This window comes from Eurosta solidaginis, chromosome 3 (genome assembly GCF_040869045.1).
Source record: "Eurosta solidaginis isolate ZX-2024a chromosome 3, ASM4086904v1, whole genome shotgun sequence".
Taxonomy (NCBI): domain Eukaryota; kingdom Metazoa; phylum Arthropoda; class Insecta; order Diptera; family Tephritidae; genus Eurosta; species Eurosta solidaginis.
The window spans coordinates 131,056,130-131,078,783 of NC_090321.1; the positions used below are offsets into that span (position 1 = coordinate 131,056,130).

Genomic DNA, 22,654 nt, shown 5'->3' on the forward strand with positions numbered 1-22,654 from the left:
GGCCGATGTCGGGATCAAATAAATGATATTGCACATAGTGGTGTATGATAAATGCGAGGCCACCTCCATTTCCGCTCTCGCGATCTTTTCTGTGGACATTATACCCAGAAAAAGTCTGCAGAGCAGATCGTGCTGTGAGTTTAGGCTCTTGAATCGCAGCAATGTGGATGTTGTGCCGCTTGATGAAATCGACTATCTCCGTGATCTTCCCAGCTAACCCATTACACTTTATCTAAAGAATCATGAAGTGGAACAGGGGAGACGTCGTCACTCTGGGAGTAAGTGACGGGTGACTACGCCTGGGTTGTGAAAGGCTACGACGCAACTGCTGTTGTGGCCCCTGGACTGGACGTCCTTGGGTAAGCATTGGGGTACCCGATGTGTTTGGGTTTGCGGCCTGGCAACATGGCGCTATGAAACCCGTCGGGAGATGGCCGTCGCGGAGACCAGAACATCTAGGAAAGTGGCACCGTCCAAGGCAGGAGCTGCATTGGGCAGATGTCGCAATCATATATATTCTGTGCTGGCAAACGGTGCAAAAGGCTAGGTCGCAAGCGTTGCTGGGGCCCTGGATCACCGTCGATGAGACCAGAACATCTGAGAAAGTGGTCCAAGGCAGGAACTGCTAACTACGTTACCATAAAGGATTTTTAAAAATGGCGGGTTCGGCGGATGTTGAGATGTAGCCCAGAACACCCCTTGCGATGCAACCATCCGTTGACGTAATGCACTGGCAAGAATATGACCGTCCTGAAAAACCATTCCTCTAGACCGGGATCTGGTTCTGCCACCGGATTGGGCTCAAAACCTTTCTGGAGCAGGAGAATATGGAGCAGTGCCGCTGCAAGTAAGATGACAATTGGTGGCAGGAACTTGCTGTCGAAGGCCTCTTTAAAATCGAAGAAGAGGTATTGTGTGTCAATTGTTTTTTTTCGCATGGACCACGACATCAGATGATAGAAGTCTTCTATGGAAAATTCTTCGAAAGGTAAGTGGAACTTTTACGCTTCCTATGGCAGCCTGCTTCCCACGGCAGCCGGTTCTATGCATCGGTGCGACTCGCGATTTTCTTCCCCGGCCAAGGGCTGTCATATCAGTAACCCCATTTAATTTGTTGTGTTGCTTCCACAAATTGTCTTCCTCGGAGCAGCTCTTTGCAGCTGGACTGCTTCATACCCTCCGGCTCTGCGAAGGTATTGAACCTAAGCTCGGTCCCAAGAATATGACCGTCCTAAAAAAGATTATTTTCCGGCGCACGCAGCAAAACTATTCCTCTATACCGAGATCTGGTTATTCCCCGGGATTGGGCTCAATACCTTTCCAGAGCTGGAGAATATGGAGCAGTCCCGCTGCAAGGATCTGCCAGGAAGATGACAACTGGTGGGAGGACGTGCTGTATTAGGCGGCTTTGAAATCAAAGAAGAGGTATTGTGTGTCAATTGTTTTTTTCGCGGGGGTTTTCAAAGATTTGGCGCTAGTGAAAATCTAGATTTACCATATAAGAAGCCGCACTGATAAGCTTCAAACCGCCGATTTGCGGTGGGCTAAAATCTTTCGCACAATACGCTTAACAAGACCTTACATGCGATATTAAGAAGGCTCATTCCGCGATAGTTGACGCAGGTTGCAGGATCCCCCTTCGTGTGAACTAGGCAAAGAACACTTCCAATCGCCGCGCATGCACTCGAAGGCAATCCATCAGCGCCTGAGGCCTTGTTGTTTTTTGATGTGGTTATTGCTATTCCGACTTTGTTATAATCATGTGGTCTAGAAATTTCAATGTGATCGTATCAAATCATTCCCGAGATGGTTGGGCTTATACCTTAATGGTGCTTGTTACCAGAACGCATCGAATCTATATCCGGCAAAGGATCATTAGCACCGATAACACTCCCAACAAAAACACTACATGGTGTGTGAATGCTACCGCAAGTTGGGATGGGAAGCGAGTCACCTTCACAGAAAAAAAGCAGAGACAGAAAGGCATAAGTGCAAGGAGCTTAAGCTGCTGGCCTCTAGAAATAACGCCCGTAAATGTTACCAAAAAATAGGCCACAGATGGGAGGTTTTCAGTGCGGGGAAAACTCCTGCAAGAACGAACACGGGAACTTGTAACCGATGATCTCAGACTTAGAAGATTATGGAGGGATCACTTCTCCGCCCTTCTTTATGAAGACAAGGATGTGCCACCCGAACCCGCAATCGATTATGACGGAATTATTGTTCCCCACGCGATTATGACGAATTAAGTATAGCAAAAACCAGTTTAAAAAACAGGGCCGCGGCGCAGATGGATTACCTGCGGAGCTTTTCAAATACGGTGGAAACGAGTTACTAAGGCAAAATATGGTCGGATAAGTGCATGCCTGACGATTGGAATCGTAATGATCTTTGTCCAATTTACAAATAGAGGGATCATGCAATTGATTGGGCCTTATCAGTGCGGCTTCAGTCCTGGTAAATCTACCATCTTGCGAGTCACACTAGCCCAACTTCGATCTGGATACTGTAACAGGTTAAAGTCTTACCTATCTAGAATCAACCCTGACATACAAAATGTATGCCCTGCTTGCAATGTGTCCCTACATGACACCAACCGTCTCTTCAATTGTAATGTGGAACCAACGCCTCTAGCACCTCTCTCATTATGGCCACCCCGGTTGAAACAGCAAGTTTCCTCGGACTCCCGTTAGAGGACATTGATGAAAATTTGTGATTGGTCAGACCTATTGGATGGGGCGAAGCACTGCTACAACAACAACAACAACAAGAGTACGAAAAGGAGCTGCCTTTATGCCCCTATGTCTGAATTTGGTTTCTCCGCAAAACTTATACGACTGCTTTAAATGTACTTGAGCAACATCATCAGCTCAGTCAGAATTGGCAATGTCCTCTCCGATGCACCTCAGAGATCTGAAACTTAATTAGTACGGATTAACCGGGAAGATCGCAGGGATAGTTGACATGAATAAAAATAATATCCGTATAGCCGCAATTAAAAAACAAAGCTAACTGCCGCATTGGACCTCAGAACTTGCGATGGCTACAACATTCATAGGCAAGATCTCACAATGGTATATTTCAACCTAACATAAATCGCATAATACCTTAGAAAATCAAGGCATAACCACCCGGTCAGGCGGTGTTGGCCTAGAAATAATTAACATCTCTATTCGTCCCACCACCTGCCATCCAAGTGGCTATCGCCCTGATATCAGTACGCTACTCTGTGGCGAAAACCGCCTTATCCTTGGCGATTTCAACGCTCACCACGACCTCTGGTATTCCAGCTTTCTAGTCGAGAGCAAAGGCAGGCTGCTAGCAGAGCAAATAGACAATACGACTTTCTGCACTATAAACGGCGACGCCCCACCAGAATTGCAGGTAATTTTCACAGCTCACCTGGCATCTGAATCGTCAGCGCAGGACTTATAAACTGCATTAAATGGCAGCCGATGCTTAATTTAGCATCTGACCACCTGCCCATACTCCTTTCAATACAGCGACCTGCCAATTTCATCACCTCTGAAAGGCGGACTTTTATTAATTTTAAAAAAGCTAACTGTGAAAGCTACGCAACCTTCACAAATCAATCTTTTGCTGTTCTCCCCATCCCGACTAATGTCAAGGGCGAGCATGCGTTCCGCAAGTTCATCGCTTCAACTTCTGGACGCTTTATTCCGGTCGGTAGAAAACGCTTGAAATAATACCGAATTTTCCGTCTGAAATCGCAAACTTAGCAAGAGAACATCACCTGGCGAGAAATCTCGACCCTAGAGACCCCCATATTAGGAGTCTCAACTTGCGGCTGGTAAATTAACACAAACTTACTTAATGGGAGGAGCATCTAAAGCACTGCAACCTCTCTGCGGGTGTTGGTAAATTGTGGTCAACTGTCAAATCCCTGTCCAGTCCAACTAAACACAACTATAAAGTATCCATAGTCTTCGGCGACAAAACTTTATCTGATTCAAAGAAATGCGCGAGCGGCTTTTGCTAACAATTTATAATGCATTCTTCTGTAGATAAAGCCAGAGGTCGTGCAAACAGACGGGCACATAAACACAAACACGACGTGCCAGCCATTACCATCACCCCCACAGAGGTTGAAGCAGCCATTCACAAGGCCAAGCCTTCCAAATCAATAAGCTCAGATGGAATAGCGATGCCAATGCTAAAGCTCCTTGGCGCTGAGGGAATAAACTACCTAACGCACGTTTTCTGCAGCTGAAGTCCTTTGACATTTCTGAACCATGGAAAATGGCAAGTATAATTCCAGTACTAAAGCCTGGCAAACCAGCTATCGAAGGCGAATCATATCGACCGATATCACTCCTTTCGCCAGTAGCGAAGACATTGGAAACCGTTTTGCCCCCTCATTTCACGGCAAACCTTCACCTAGTCACGTTCCAATATGGCTTCCGCAAAATGCACAGCACCACCACCGTGCTAAATGCCTTAAACACCAACATTAATTACGGACTAAATCAAGAAATCCCCATCATAAGACGATGCTCGTGGCACTTTACCTGTCAAAAGCTTTTGACACAGTCAACTACGGCACGCTACTCCAAGATATAGAAGGCTCACACATTCCCCCTTGTCAAAAAAGATGGACCGCAAATTATCGGATTGGTCGGCAAGCGTCGGTTCAATTAGGAACGAAATCTCAAAACCTAGGAAAATAAAACAGGGGGTACCGCAGGATGGGTTCCTATCCCTGCTTCTGTTTAGTTTCTACATATCAAAGCTCCCTTCCCCACCAGAAAAAGTTACATTAATTTCCTATGCCGACGGCTGCACGATTATGGCAACAGGACCTGGCCCTTCAATTGATGAACTAGTTTATAAAATAAACAACTATCTCCCCGATCTTTCCAGTTTCTTCACCTCGCGCAACCTCGCATTTTCGCCGACAAAATCCACGGCTACTCCAGGACATCCTAGCAAACAACTGCTTGATCCAGCCCCGCCTACACGGGGGTTAAGGGAACATCTCCATAAGCACTATGACGAGATCCTGCCATCACAACCGTTTGATCCAGACAAGCATAAGCCGTCCCTAAGCCAAGAATCGCAAACTCTTTTGCCATGACGCGTCCAGTGAACCTTGCTATTAATATGCAATATTCTGCGCTTGCAGAAGACGAAGGAACACTAACAAGGGAGACACGAGTCACCCTGGCCCAACTTCGTTCTGGATACTGTAACAGGTTAAACTCTTACTTGTCCAGAATCAACCACGACATAGGTAATGTATGTCCTGCATGCGATTTGTCCCCACATGACACCAATCATCTTTTCAATTGTAATGTGGAACCTACGCCGCTAACACCAATCTCCGTATGGTCCGCCCCTGTTGAAACAGCCAGTTTCTTTGGATTCCCGTTAGAGGACTTTGATGACAATTTGTGAGTGGTTGTGCCCATTGAATCGGGCGAAGCACTGTCAACACAACAACAAATATTGTAACTGAAAATTTTCGAATAAGCAAACGTGAGCGAGGAGTCGAAGCTTTCCACTACTCCAATAAACACTGTCTCGTTTTATTTGAGAAAACTAATCTTTATTAAACAAAACAAAATAAAATATATAGCAGCTTAGTACATTATGGTATTAAAGATATTAGTTAAATATGTATGTATTAACTTTACTTAATTTGTTAAATACAAAACTTGTTTATACACTTAATCATATACGTTTGGAGCTTAGTTATATTATGACTTTTAGTTGTATTTAAGAATTGGTTTCATTTCATATTTACATGTGCATGTACTACACTTATACATATATAAGTTTATTATTTTTCTATATTGCGAAAAATAAACAAATAACTTTACTATTTCTTTTACATAATTCTTTTTTATTCGTTTACGTTACGCAAGAAAATGTATTCGCCGCTGCATATGAAAAAAAGACGCATGACTGTTGTAGAGGCGAAAAAACTGGACAAAAAGGATTTTGATAAGGGGAGTGTGTACGCTATTTTTGACGGCGAGCGCAACCTTATATATGAACAAAAGTTTAGCAGAAAACCAGCATTATATCACTTTCAGGTTGCTGTCCATACCTCAAAGTCTCAGGACGTCACTTTCAATAACATGCCACTGTCAAAAGGGCATAGACTATGTATAGGTGGTTATAGCCCCCGTTACAATAGGAATGAAAATACTTATGCCTAGTGGCAGACCTGCAGAGCTACAGGGATGTAATCCATAAACCAATTGGGTAGTATCAAGCTATAGAGTGTAAAAATCAATAAAATTTCTCATCGATGGTATATATGTTTTTTTAGATTTTGTATGTTTGACAGGGAATACAATTAAATATCCAAATTAAACTCTACCAATTTTCTCAAAACGGGATATTATGGAAAATTTTTTAACACAGACTCGTGTTCAGGGTGAATAATCTCTTAATAAAACATTTGCTTTCGCATGATTTGTATAAATTTTACAGGGAAGAGTAGCTAGTGCTTGAAATGTGAAAAAATAATTTAATTTAGCTATAGTTTTGTAAATACACAGCACTTGCTATAACAATTAAATATCCAAATTAAACTCTACCAATTTTCTCAAAACGGGATATTATGGAAAATATTTTAACACAGACTCGTGTTCAGGGTGAATAATCTCTTAATAAAACATTTGCTTTCGCATGATTTGTATACATTTTACAGGGAAGAGTAGCTAGTGCTTGAAATGTGAAAAAATAATTTAATTTAGCTATAGTTTTGTAAATACACAGCACTTGCTATATCAATTTTTCACGTGACGCCCACAATTTAAAACTCCAATTTGTCATGTTTTAGAATCTATATATTTGGCTCAGATTAATGTTTTTCGGGAATTTATGTTCAATGTATTGATCTGTATATTGTCCCATGCAGGAGAGCAATGGAATAGGGAGGAAGGAAAAAAGAAACTAAGACCATTTTAATCTAATGTAAAATTTCATAAAGATCGGTGGAGGGCTTTGGAAGCCCATGAAAGTCACATACACGCACTAATTTTTCTATATAAAATAGGGACCCAAACTGTTATTTCTCCATTTTTTTCCTAAAGAAAGTATGAATCCAAAAGTGGAAGTTAAATCCGGACTATCAAGCGGTGTATCAAATGTCAAGGCAATATCTCAATTGGATCAAATTTTATGGCGAAAAAATAAGAGCAAGTTTATTATGGAGAAGGATAAGTATATTACTATGAAAAGGAAAAAAACATTTATCGTTAATACAACAAGTTGGTTTTATTTGTCCTGTGACAAATTTTTGGTTTTACTAACAGAAACTTTCAAATTACCATTAAGATTTCGAATCTATACATTTAGAAGAATCTGTTAAAAAAAAAACTTTATTTGGAGATCCGTTACCTAGTTATTGGGACGGACTTTTATTTGTTCTTTAAAATTAAAGTCCGTTTTTACCTTATATTTACGGACTTAAAAAATAAAAGGCCGGGTTTACTTTTAATCTTGGATTATGTTTAAGAAAGTTCAAAAAAAAAAAACGATGCATGAGTCGTCATGAAAGTACTATGGATATCCCCGGGATCCCATTAACTTTCAACTAGGACTATTATTTGATCTTTCAAAATACTATAGTATCAACAAAACTAAAATCCACGCCATCGCCATTCTACTAGCATTTTTAGTAAATAAATTTTTATGCGTATTTTTTGCATATACATACATACATATGTATATTAGAGTGTACAAAAAGAATTGTCTTTCTTTGAAACACCTTAAAAAACCGCCAATAGAGGTACCTACAGCTTTTGAATTTTCTTTCACGAAAAATCATTTAAACCTTCGTCGAACAACCAATTGCTAATAACGCATCAAGTAACTCGTCATGAAGCCTTTTGCGTGGTTATGGCTTCATATATTTTGTTCTGAAGTTAATAATGTTTTGTAGCTGAGGTCTTTGAAACTTTATGAAATACTTACACAAAATATCAATTGAGTCCTTTTATCGAGCAATCGATTTCTTATAAGGGCATGAAAAACGATACTTATCAAACAGCGCGTTATAACGTCTCCGTTTTAAAGACATTTTCCTATAAAATATTTATGCATCATAGAAAATTTAAAGTGCTATAATATTATGAGCTATTATTTTAATAGGCAAATTTTCAGTAGATATTTAGAAAATTTATCAATGTGCTTCAAAGAAAACAAAAAGGAGTTTTTATATGGTCTAATATATATACGAAATACGTTTATAAATGTCTTACCTCGATTACTTATTTACAAAAAACAAATATTGAGGAAAGGAATTTAAGCATTACTTTACGCTTAAAATGACACTGTGTAAAAATTTCAGTGTTACTCTTTGAAGACGGATGATTGCAATTCAGAATGAAACGCTTAATTAAAAAATCGTCATAATATTTCGCTTTCTGTCACATACTAATCTCGATTGAAAGGCTTCTGTTGGGTTTAACATACAAGACTGTTCAAAACTGTATCATAAGCCTTGTTATTTGACATGTATATACATCTACATTTGAAACTAAAAAAAACTTTTATTATCATTTAGATAATGTTTAGGAGACCCACCTAGCGGCAATTATTGGAGACTCGCGTCAGTGGTAAACAACTCCCTACAAAACGGGTTGTACTGAATAGCGGAGACACGCATATTTTTTCATAGTGTATAACCCATAGCTCAATCGGTTGCGATGAAACGTTGACACACACACCTTTCGGTTATAAAGGTGTAGAATAGTGTAGAGATAAAATGGAGAAACACATTTCAGTTGCAACGGCTAATAATGCATACTAAAGTTTAGCAGTACCAATTTTATACGCAGCAATTTCATAATTCTAGATAAAGTTATACACCTAGCAGTCCATTTAAAGTTTAAGTGCATATGTATATACATGTAAAAAAAACACAGCTATAAATTGCTTATGTATGTTCATTATAAGAACTTGGAACAACTGTCATGGACATACGTTGTTTTAGAAGAAGCATGATCAGTGGTTAACAAAGAAAAAAAAACGTCGTACCTTAAAAGATACCAGCATTAAGCATTCAGTTAATAATATTCATGTTTTTCAAGTTTTAGTAAGTTTAAAGACACATGTTCTCCAGTATTATTTTCAGGATTAACCAACATGTGCGGTTAACCAGCTTCACATATATATTTGGTACAGTTTTTCTTGTCCTTCCATTTAATTTTTTACTATCAAAAGGTACTTGTGACTTTATGCTTCGGTTAAAATAATATATATTTTTTATTGAAAATTACGAAAATTTTTTTTTTCAAAAGCAAAACCACTTAAATAGTATGTAATTCTGGAAGGGATGTATTGATACTTACAGCTCTTAACTAGGGTACGAATCTTCATATCAAAAAGCGTTTACAGCAAAAAGGTAAGTTTGAAAAGAAACTTCATTTAACATTTTTTGAGAAGACTAATTCAGTGTTTCAAATCCAATCGGCTCTAAAGCTATGATCCTAGACAGTCTTTTTATGGCGATGTTCAAAAGGAAAACGCTTCTTAAAATATGCTACACACTAAACTTCCCCTATATTGACAATTTCTTTCTTTAATTTCTGATTTACATATATCCCCAATGAAAACACACCAGCTATGCGAAATAAAAGAAAACCCCCAAACAATTCTTGCATTTTTTGAGATTTTTGTACTTTGTCTTTTTGCTTCCTAATGCCATTTCATACTAAATTTTACCAAAAGGAGGTCAACATGATCTTTTCATGAAAATGTGATGGTTTACAAAAATATTTCTTCACGTACCATAACTACATTTTTCGCTCAGATACGAATTTTGGCCCTTTTCATTTACTCTTAACCCAGTCATCATATAGCCAAAGGAAAAAATTTACCCAAAATGAACAAAGTGTTTGAGGTCTTACAATATTGGACAGAGTATTTCATTCTGAGATATTAACATTTCGCCCCCAAAGTTGCACTGTGTTGTATTAGCTTGTAATGTAATATAAATTTGTAAACTCTTAGATGTGCTGGGGGATTAAGCACTAGAAATTACATCTATGTAAAATTAGTATTCAAGTAAGATTAGTAACTTTATTATGAAAATATTAGATTTTCGTTGTCTTTTTTGTATGGCGCTTTTAATGTTTTAAACATTTTAGTTTTCTCATTCGCACCAATTTTTAGTTCTTTACAATTTCAAAGGCGAAACGGTTCTCGTTTATTCACTGGTGTTGTTCCACGTTGCGTTTGAGACCGCGAAGTCGAGCTTATTGTGGGATCAGCTGAACCTTTTCGTGGTGTGCGCGAGCCCGAAGGTGTTGTGTTGCCACTTCCAATTTTTCTAGAAAATCATAAAAAAAAATCCGTTATCAATAAAATACTAAGAGTAAGACAACTAGTAATATATCATCTTTTAACACTATTAAATAAAGTCCCCAAAAAGTGACCGAGCAGAACTGCCGAACAGCTTTACCGATTTTCAATGAACATAGATTTCAATCACAATAATGTTTGTGCTACCATATCTAGTCACAATATTTCACAGTAAAAAAATAAATTTTTATCAGATGGTAACCCTTTGCTTACGATATATTTTCCCGCCTTCCTCATTCCGTTTTGTTGTGCAGATCTAGTTGCATGTATTTTTATTCAGGAAAACGCATATTATAGAAGTTTTTCGCATACAAATTTGCATAATTCGGATGACGTTTTACGTAGAATTCGACAATTAGAGAAAGAAGCTGCAGGCCGTCAGAGTCGTGATAGAACACGTAATTGTAGGAAAAACAAACGTCGCAGTAGTTATACAAGCATCCGCAGCTCTTCCCATCAACTATTTCGAAAAAGGCAACGGAGCAGTTATGAGTACAGAACTGGCAGAGATTCAACTTCTTCAAGTATCTCGGGTACTAACCGCAATTCACGCTCCAGAAGCAGTGGATACTCTAAAATAATAAGCTACGCGAATATAGGTCAAAGTTTAAATACAGTCCACTACTATATTTTAGCGATTGAGCGACCGATTCAAACAAAGATAAGACATTAACACACAAACACATATACATAGATATGTAGCAAATGAACCTCTGTAAATATGAGCGACCTACACAAACAAAGATAAGATAATGCATACGAGGTCGCTCATATCAACAAAACAAATATGTGTAAATAAATATAGTTCCCAGCAAAAACTGCCTAACGCATTCACGTATGCAAATGCAAAATCTTCAGCTGTCATCTCCTCTACAACAAAAACAAGTTTGTTCTGGCTATGACGGAACTATACCAGGTGGTAGCACGGTGACCGCTGATTTGTATTTCCTTAATATGATTTGCTACATCAACTTCCGGCGCATTACGATTTTGACATTAGTCCATCGATTTACAAAAACAAAGTACATGGAACTTTTATTTATGTTTGTAGCTTTGTCACCATGCTACCACCTTGTATGGTTCCGACATAGTTCTGGATGAATGTCAGAGTGTGAAGGGGAGATATCATTTTTGCATTATTGTCTATTATATGCATTCCCACCCATTTGTTTTGCTTTATTGCCAGACGTGTCATTGCACATCAACAGCCATTGTGGACAAATGTCAATAGCGATTATTAACAAACATTAATAATATTTAAAAAAAAAAAGTAATTTAGAAATAAAGAATGAAGAAAAGCGTGAATTGAGCACATTACATAAATGGGAAATAAAAATTCCGCTTGAGGTAGATGCAGTTGAGGTACCAGATGTTAACTTTTTGTGGCTGCGTGTAGGCACGAATTATTTATATGCCGGGTGTGGTGACAAAGTTATATATCAAATAAATTTGGAAGATGACTATCGTGGACGCACGGGATTATATACAGAGTGTAACCGGCAGTGATAGTGGAAAAATATATTCAGCATCGGAAGATGGTACCGTACGCTTTTGGAGTGAACAACAAAAAGAATCAACAGGCAAGTTAGTACCAGGCGAAAATACACAGTAGATGCGGCCGGAATATGACAAATGGATTGGTGTTGTTTCTACAAATTATGATTGGTTAATTTGTGGCGGTGGGCCGAAATTCTCGATATGGCATTTACGCACAATGGAATGTTTGCGTGATTCCGCTTTTACAGGTAAGGTGCACGTTTGCGATATCGAAGAAAATTTACTGGTTGCTGGTCATGCTCAGTTTTATGCCATGAATGGTGATATACAAGCGAATATACCATTAGAACATACAGCTGCATGTTCAGCGGTATGGCAATTGGAGCCAACTAAATTTATGGCCATTGCGAGATATAGCAATAAATTCAATATTTTAAATGATTTTAGATTTCTAGATAGTAAAATTGAATTATATGGTAATACAGAACATATACATATCTTTTTGTAGACGTATTTCAATTGGAAGGATGCCCTGCCTTTGACAAAATTTTAAGAAAACGTGGTGGCGCAAAAGTAATTATTTCTTCGCTGAGCTGCTGCCAACGAGTGCGAACGATTTTTCAAGCCTTTATCTTAGACTATTTTAATATTAATTAATTACTTGTTTAACTTTATTATTTTAGTACTAGTATTACCTGTTATACTATTAATAGCTTTAATAATACATTTGTTTATTGAATGAATTAATTAATTTATAATCCATTTTATTAGTGATAACTGTTTAATAACTAAATAATTAATTTCTTCTTAATATTAAATTTTGTTAATTTTATAATTCATTTTAATAAAGATTTTATAAAAAAATTTAAGTGTTATTTTTTTCGTTATAAATTCCTTAGGACTATGGGATAAGTATAACAGCTAGATAATTTGTTATTTATTTCATTATATATGCGTTAGGAATATCAGATAAATACAAAAGCTAGTTAATATTTTATTTATGCCATAACGCTGACGCATAGCTTTATGACATTCGTTGCTGTATAAATCATGTTATATATGGCATATGAATAGCATATTGAAAAGAGAAAAATATATGAAAGCTTAATACCAGAATTTAGTGAACGTAAAAGAGAAGGCTGCTCACATGTATAGAAAAATATACGTGAGGATTTGTCACTCTGTCTTAACAAACTGATGTAAACTTTTTGAATTTCTCACGCATAGTTTTTGTAGCACTACGGATAATTTAATGCATTATATAACAAGTAGCGTTCTAACTGGGGTTAAGGATAAGACATTCACACACACACATGTAGAAAAATTTACCTCTGTAAATATTTATGTATACAACAACAAATTGTAAGAAAACTAGGATAAGAAAAGTGTATATAAAGTAAGATATTTTTGTAAATAAATCAGAATTCTTTGAACTCTCAAACCAAGCACTTCTTAATTTAATACAAACTACCAGAGGTAAGGGCATTTGTTTAAGATTTTAGAACGCATTAGCTTCTCATTAAAAACATTGTTTTGCTTCTTTGAAGTAATCTTTGGTTCCCCCCATCAGCGGTAAGGGCCAAAAAATTACTTTTGGTATATGGCAATTTGCGACTGCCTTGTATTTGAGATCCTTGCAAAATCTCAAGGTTGCTTAACATTTTTTGGCCAATCGAGCCTAAAAAGAGCTCAGCGAAGGCACTGTAAGTATCTGCAAAGAAAAAGAGCATGACCAAGCAAACAAAAATATATGTAAGACGGGACAGCAAAGTCTGCTCTCATTATTAAACATAAAAAAGCCCTAAGTATAAACATAGGCAAATAAGTAAAAGTAAGACCTGTGAAACAAATACAGGCAATCTGCATAAAAAAACCCTATAAATATACGCAAACAAGTAAAAGTAAGACCTGTGAAACAAATACAGGCCCTATCAATATAAGCGAAGTAAAAAGTCCTATATAATTAGATACACATAAAAACCTTAGCTAAAGGCAAAATTCCCCCTTTAGGACCACATTTTGGTGGTTTACTAAGGCCTAAAAATATATACTGCGCAAAAGAAAAAGCCAATTAAATAAAAATAACTCAGCATGGCGAAGATCGCTGAAAGTCAACTTGACTTAAGTCAAAGAAAAAGAGAGATATTCAAAAGAAAAATTGATTTTTTCTACAGACTTCTGGACAAGTGTGAACTTGCCAACAGTACCGCTTCTGACAAATTTACATCCCAACGCTTTGAGGATTGTCAACTACAGATGGCAACCTTGCTACTGCTGAAGTACAAAATCGAACAAGACTAACGAATGAATGCAAAAAGGGGGTCGAATCGTGCAACCGTAGCAAGCGGACGTAAAATTGAAGTTTGGTTTTCTTTCTAACAAATTCTATATTAAAATCTCAGTTATAATTCTTTAAATAATTTCATTAAATAACTAATATTAAATTCTTAAATACGTGTTTGATTTATTCGGCTATTCGACAAAGTCAGAGTGGAATAAGAATATCCACAGCTATTAGCATTAAATAGCGACGCCTACAACGTATATCATACATCTATATAGGTGTATAGAAAATGTACGGGTGCACAACAGCACAAACAACGTACGTAGAGCAGAGACTCTACGAAGCAACAACGCATTGAGTGGACACACACACATTGCAACGGAGAAGTCGGCAGCGCAAACGCACGAATTTGCAAACGGCGCAGGGCAGAACTTTTCAACGAAAATTTTGAGCGATCGACGCAGGGCAAAATTCAAAGTAGAAACGAGCTGAGGAAAGCAGCAAGGCAGCGCTGCTACAGCAACGAAATTGGGTTTTTGCAAACGACGCAAAATAAAATTCAACAAAATAAAAACAAGCTAAGGGAAGCAGCAAGGCAAGGCTGTGACAGCAAAGACATTGTTTTTGTGTTTTTTTTTTATTTGCAACGACAAACGGCAACAAGCAGAAGTGTTATTTGAGCAGTTCAAATAATAACGACGTTGCATTGAAAAGCAAAATCAGAATCTAAATTGTATGACAACACGAAGCAACGAGCGTAACGGCTACGTACATATGTATGTAAGGAGACATACATTTGGGGGACGATTCTAGACGTGCAGTACGCTATTGCACAAACGAAATTAAATAGAAGATATCTAATAAATAATAATAAAATTTAAAATGTTGAAACTTACATCGTTGAAAGTAACGCAATTAAATGCACTTCTGAGGGCTAATGGAGTGACGATGAGCGGAACAAAAACGCATAAAGTGGCGAAACTTCAAGAGTTGTTACAAAGCGATGAAATCGATCAAGAAGAATTAGAAGAAAGCTCGTGTTCGAACGTGAATGAATTACAAACGCAAATTAATGGGCTCAAAGATGTTTTGTTAAATTTAACAACAGCCATCAATAAAATGAATGTAAATGGTCGGGTTTCTAATAACAACACAACGATGAAGTCGGTACAGCAAATTAACAACGAGGGTAATGGAATTGTTAATTCAGGTAATTAACAAAATATAGCGCCCGTGGTAAAACATATGACGATTCAAGATATGGTGGATGTTATGTTAAGTTCGATTACACCACTACAGATTATTCACAAGGTAGAGCAGCTTAAACAGTGCCACAAATGGCAAGAAACGATGGTGTTAATTGCGATCCAGCATAAACTTAAGGGTATGGCTAAAATGTGGATAGACGCGCAACCAGTTTACGAAACATGGGTAGAATTTGTGAATGCATTTCATATTGATTTTCCGACTACAGTAAATGCAACTGAGACTCATAAAATGATGGCGAAACGAAAGCGTAAAAACACAGAAGATTTTATTGAATATTACTATACAATGGTAACGTTGGGCCGGCAAGGTGCTATTGACGAAGATTCAATTATTACGAATATTATTGGTGGACTAGGAGATGTTTCACTGTCAAAGACGTTAGCAGCAATCAAATTTAAAACATGCAGTGATTTGTTGGCAGCGCTAAGAATCTTAAAGAGTTCAGGTAATTCAACTGTAACAAGCATGAGCGCACAGTCAATGCAACAATCACCGAAGGCGGAGCAGAAAACGAACGTTAAGCCTACAGGTCAAATCAAATGCTATAACTGCAACGATTTTGGGTACATATCGGCTAAATGTACACAGCCGCAACGTAAACGTACTTCATGCTTCAAAATAGGTCATAACGCGAAAGATTGTAAGGTGAAACCGACAGTGATGGCTATAGATAATGATAATATCGGAGAAAAACCAGTGACAAAGGCCTTTATTGTCGAGGGTAAACAGTTCGAGGCCTTCACCGATACAGGTAGCGTTTGTTCCTTAATTCGAACAACAGCAGCAAAGGGTATGCACGCACAACATACAGATAAATGTTTCATTGGGTTCGGTGGATGTGAGGTACACGCATCAGAAAAATTAGAGGTACGTGGAGTGATGGGTAATGTTCAACGACTGGTAACGTTATATCTAGTGGGTGATCACATGATACCATACGACATTCTATTGGGTCGTGATGCTCTGAAGGAGTATGGCTATCACTTAACAAATGATCACGACATACTACAAATAAATTCAATCGAAAATGAGTTCAACTTATCAAGTCAAATATCGAGAAAGGAGAAAGGTGAGGTTTCAAAACTTTTACTAACGTATCAAGACTGTTTTTCAAAAGATATTCAACAAATTGGGCGGTGCAAAAATACGCAAATGGCGATTGAGGTTACAACGAGTAAACCAATTTTGGGCAAACGATATCAGGTTCCATTTGCGCAAAGGCCAGCACTAACAAATATTTTACGGAAGTTGCAAGATAATGGTATTATACGACTGAGTAGTTCTCCTCATGCAGCATCGGTTTTGTTTGTTAAGAAATCGAATGGAGAAGACCGGATGTGCATAGATTTTCGAGCACATAATGAGGTGACGGTGAAGAAAAATTATTTAATGCCGGTTGTTGAAGAACAACTAGCACGATTGGCAGGTAACGAGTTTTTCACTACCCTGGATATGACATCGGGGTATTACCAGATTCCAAAGGCAGAGGAATCCAAACAATACACAGTATTTTTGACACACGAGGGGCTGTTCGAGCACAATGTTATGCCCTTTGGATTAGTTAAAGCGCCCATGGTTTTTCAGGAGGTGATCGTTAAAGTTATCGAAAAAATGAAACATCGAGATAAGGTAATTAACTATGTTGATGAAGTAATTATTACGACGCAAACTTCTAACGAAGGGTTGGAAGTTCTACGGGAATTCCTTGAGGCTATCCGATGCGAAGGCTTAACATTACGTCCATCTAAAAGCACGATTTTGGCAAAAGAAGTCCAATTTCTTGGACATATTATCGACAAAAATGGTATCAGACCAGGTGAAAATAAAACTAAGGTAATAGAAGAGTTTCCTGTGCCAACGAACTCGACAGCAGTACGTCAGTTTCTGGGTGTTACTGGTTATTTTCGGAAATTTGTACCGAATTACGCTATCTTAGCACACCTTTAACAGCATTGTTGCGTAAAAATAGTAATTTTGTATGGCAGGATTCACAAATCAGGGCTTTTAACGATTTGAAAACGGCTATTACTACGAAACCAGTTTTGGCTATGTACGATGCAACGAAACCGCACGAAGTACATACCGACGCAAGCGATTTAGGTTTATCAGGCGTTTTAATGCAAAATGAGAACGACCAATGGAGGTTTTTTATTTTAGCAGGCAGTGTAACTACGCTGAGCTAAATTATGCAAGCTATGAGCTGGAAGTTCTGGCCATAGTGGAAACTTTACAGCGATATCGAACGTATTTAATGGGCCAACATTTTAAGGTGGTTACGGATTGCAACGCAGTTGCATCCACAAAGGCAACGACACCGTTGATTCCAGGTGGTGGCTGAAATTACAGGAATATGACTTCGAATGCATACATAGGGCAGCAACGAAAAACGCTTTAGCTGATGGACTCAGTAGATGTCCGTCTTTGCCATCATGTGAGGCAACGACAGTGGCTGATTCGGTTTATACAGTGGTTAGCATATCATATGACTGGGTGGCTGCAATGCAACGGCAGGACGAGAAACTAAAGGATATCTTTGAAATCCTCAATGAGAAGTCTGGAAATAATGCGAAACAACTTAAAGATGATTACCTCGTCGAGGGTGCTAGACTTTACCGTAAACTAGGCAACAACAAATTGTTAGTAGTACCACAAGGGGTGAAATGGCGAGTCACACGGTCTTGCCATGACGAGTAGATTTCGGAGTAGAGAATACTATCGAGCGGTTGAGCAAATACTTTTCGCTCGCACGTATGCGAGCTTACGTCAAATCGTACATCGACGCTTGTCCGGAATGTTGTTTAAACAAAGTCAAGGGCGAAAAACGAGATGCGCAACTCCATCTGAAGAAAGTGGTTCCGATTCCTTTCCAGACGGTATACCTGGACCACCTCGGACCATTTGTGAAAAGTAAGCATGGCAATTCGTACGTTTTGGTAATTGTATGTGCGTTTACGAAGTATGTGGTACTGAAAGCTTTACGAAATACGAAGACAGCTCCAGTCCTGACAACATTGCGTGAATACAAGACCACTTATGGGCGACCACAGAGTTTAGTAATGGATAGAGGTACGGCTTTTATCTCTAAAGAGTTTAGCAAATTCATGACAGACTACGGGATCCATCATGCCAAGACAGCAGTGCGCACGCCTCGCGCCAATCGTCAAGCTGAACGCGCAAACAAAACAATTTTGGCTTCACTTAAATGCAGTAGTAAGAACGAGAAGAGTTGGGACGACGCATTGTACCAGCTTCAGTGGTGCACAAATTCACAAAGCAATGCTACTACCAAACAAAGTCCGAATAACTTGGTGTTTAGCTATAAACTACGGGATGTTACCACCAATAGACTCATACAGGCTATACAAGATGACGATGCTACTGGCGAAGAGCTTTCCAACGAATTCAGATCCAATGAAGTTTGTGAGCGTATACGTAACGAGCAAAAGAAATGGAAAGAGAGGTTTGATGCAAAGCATCGAACACCACGGCCATATAACATAGGTGATTTAGTAGGCATTGATAATATACCTTCTCCAACAGGTACGTCACACAAATTGGAACCGATATACAAGGGTCCGTATCAAGTAACAAAGGTGCTACCTTATGACCGCTATGTGGTTGAAAACCCACCACAAAAGTCGGGTAGAAATTACACAAGCGTTTTCACCAACGACAACATGAAACCTTGGTGTACATTAGGTCCTGAGCAAGATGACGAAAGAAATGAATGGTGTCCAGCATACCAATCGTCCCGGAGTGACGATCTATCAGGAAGGGCCGAGTTGTCAACTACAGATGGCAACCTTGCTACTGCTTAAGAACAAAATCGAACAAGACTAACGAATGAATGCAAAAAGGGGGTCGAATCGTGCAACCGTAGCAAGCGGACGTAAAATTGAAGTTTGGTTTTCTTTCTAATAAATTCTATATTAAAATCTCAGTTATAACTCTTTAAATCATTTCATTAAATAACTAATATTAAATTCTTAAATACGTGTTTGATTTATTGGGCTATTCGACAGGATATACAATTCCTCTACAAAACACATTTTGCTGAAGTCTGTAATCCAGTATTAGAGAATGATTACCACAAAATGTTGGCCGAATATCATAAGAAATGTTCAAAAAATACATAGCACTACCATTGCTCTAACTCTATCAACGCTCAGACAAATTACGGAAAATTTCAGGAAGTTCTACCATATGACGGTGCTCGTGGCACTTGACCCTTTCCTTCTGTTTGAAAAGGTAGACCCCAAAGTATCTGAGTGGCCGACAGACATCGGTACAGTGTAGGAAAGCCAAGTCTAGAAGAATTAAAAAGAGTGCGATAGCATAGTTTCCTATCCCCACTCCCTTTTCCATCATTAGGAGTTAACATTGTTACCAGATTCAATGCACAAGCTACAGAGCCCCAGAAAAACCCTCACGTCGCTTGACGGCCGCCTTTTGCAAATTATTGAAAAAACATTACTAACAAGTTACAATACAATCGATTGGCCGCTCACGAGCTACGAGACACCAGTTTCATCACCCGACTTAAAAACACACCTGGGAAAGCTGCAGGCAGGCCAAAACACTACACTCAGAACTGCCACGGGATGCCTCCTTTCGACTCTTGTCCAGCATATGCCCCTCATAAAGAAGCGAAGTGAAATGCGGAAATGTGCCAAACCTAGACGCCCATCATACAGCTATGGTCCCACCCTATTTAAAGTGGCAGTTCTCTTCGGCGCCCATCAGATGACTTTTGACTTCTGACAATTGAGCGTTTGGATGGGGAGAAGCACTTTTAACACGTCAATAATAACAATGACTCTTCCAAACGAAAAACTATTTTTTATAAGAGTTCTTGTATTACTTTTACAATTCCTTAAAAGTTTGGAAATTCTAAATTACTTTTAAGATAAATTGAATTACAGTTGGAAAATTTCAATTACATTATCAATTCCTTTCCAATATATTAGTTCAGAAATTTAATTTGTACAAAAGATTTTTTTTTTTTGTTAATAACAAATTAATTATTTATTCATTTTATATGTTTGTATGTTTAATGGTGTGTTCAATTTTACTTAAGATTTTTAAGAATTAATGAGCTTAACACCGATAAATGATAATTGTTATTCAATTATTATTTTTGGTTTTATTGGTAAAAGCTGAAAAGAAGGAAACATTTACTGGCATATATGCGGTGGTACCATTTCGAAAACCGCCACGTCATCATCATCAGGCAATTTCATAATGTTTATTTATTTCAACAGGTTTCACGGGAATCGAACAGCGGTCAAACTGCTGAAATCAGAATCGCCTAACCATTGGACTATTGTGTTGTATTCGCTTTCTTGTCTTATTTCAGTTTTATCCCATTTTCACGCTCTCGCACAATTTGAGACATTCTGTCTCTATATTAATTTGTACTGGGCGTGCTTTTTGTTATTGGTATTGTACCACTCTTCTTCACTGCCGAATATTGTTTGTGTACTATATTATATTTAATCCCAATAAAACCAAAAATAATAATTGAATAACAATTATAATTTATCTTTGTTAAGCTAATTAATTCTTAAAAATCTGAAGTAAAATTGAACACACCATTAAACATACACACATATAACTGGGCACGAGTTTAAATATAGTACACAAACAATCTCCTGCAGTGAAGAGGAGTGGTACAATACCAATAACAAAAAGCACGCCTAGTACAAATTAACGTAGAGACAGAATGTCTTAAATTGTGCGAGAGCGTGAAAATGGGATAAAACTGAAATAAGCCAAGAAAGCAAATAAAACACAATAGCCCAATGGTTAGGCGATTGTGATTTCAGCAGTTTGACCGCGGTTCGATTCCCGTGAAACCTGTTGAAATATAGCATTTTCAGGTCAAATGAAACTTTTTTCATTTCAAATGAAACTTTTTTCAAGTCAAATGAAACTTTTTTCATTTCAAATTAAACTTTTTTCATTTTAAATAAAAATTTTTTCAAGTCAAATGAAACTTTTTTCATTTCAAATGAAACTTTTTTCATTTCAAATTAAACTTTTTTCACTTCAAATGAAACCATACTACTAAAGTAATTGTCAATATATTTATATGGTATTTTATAACGCTATTTATCAAATTTTTCTTTAAGACGACAACTATTTGTAATTAGCCACATTGAAGGCAACACTTTTGCCCAAATTTTCTTTGCGAATTTAAGCTGCAGTTAAGGTCGGCTCAGTTTAACCTTGCCTTGGTATCGTTTAAATTTTTTAATAGATAAAGTAGCAGGGTTATACGCTGGGCAACTTATATACTACAGTTTAACCACCCACTGAAGATAAGCACCTATATTTTTTACTTGTATCTACACCTCTTATATATAAAGCACATTCTTCTTCTACATATACTTCGCTAATAACGTAGGAATAAAGCAACGTAGAGAACAAAGAGAAGGAATCAAAGAGCATGATGTGAGCGCATTTCTTATGCACTGTCTGACATCAACTAACACAAGGTATTGAGAGAAACATTACTTTTACCAACTATATAGTAAAGCATGTGGACTGTGGAGAGATCTTTTTTAACTATGCTGAAAAACATAACCGCAAAAAGTGATCTTTTCTACTCTGTGGCGCAGTCACATTGTACTTCACTCGTTTGGACCTTTGAAAACAAAAACAAATATTCCATTATTTTTCATTTTATATTGTATTTAAATGTAATACTTAGAATATATACATTAGATTGGGTCGATTTATTAACCGATATCGCGCCTCATCGATTTTTCGATAGGATTTGGGCTCAGGAAAAAAAGTTCCACTAAAATTCTAAAAAAATTATTTTCGAGCCTGCGAAATTTATTTTTTTTTTTTTTTACTTTTTTTGACTTTGATTTTCAAGGTTTTTTTCATGACCTACTAAAAAAAATTTTCATATGTATACCCTGTCCGACCCAAAAACGTCCGCTAAAAACGTTGGTATACATGAAGATTATACAATCAAATGAAAATTTTATAGTGTTTATAGTGTTTAATGTGACAACGTGTACCACAAATCGATTGTCATGTAATTAATGGTGTAATTTTTGTAAATTTTATTTATTTTCCATTTGGAATTTTGTCTACCGCCACATCTAAAAATATTACGCCCCTGATGATGCCAAGGAAATTTGGGCTGTAAGGTGGAATAAACCTTGTTTTTATTCGCACTACAACGAAATAGATCAGAATAGCGTAAAGGGAACTAAATCTTCGAAAGTTTTTTTAGTAGGTCATGAAAAAAAC

At 37.6% G+C, this 22,654-nt stretch overlaps 1 protein-coding gene and 1 pseudogene across 11 annotated transcripts in view; one reads left to right on the forward strand and one right to left on the reverse strand.

Annotated features, from left to right (window-relative positions):
* Window positions 1–5,544: 5,544 nt before the first annotated feature.
* The window catches only part of shot (dystonin-like protein short stop), a 1,374,398-nt gene continuing 1,357,288 nt past the window's right edge, over window positions 5,545–22,654 (reverse strand). For all 11 annotated transcript variants that reach the window (XM_067773043.1, XM_067773042.1, XM_067773040.1 and 8 more), the window contains one exon: window positions 5,545–10,306. In XM_067773043.1, the coding sequence (XP_067629144.1) occupies window positions 10,162–10,306 (145 nt within the window). In that variant the 3' untranslated portion in view covers window positions 5,545–10,161. The remainder of the gene's footprint in view (window positions 10,307–22,654) is intronic.
* LOC137243037 (THO complex subunit 6-like) lies at window positions 10,448–12,343 on the forward strand (annotated as a pseudogene).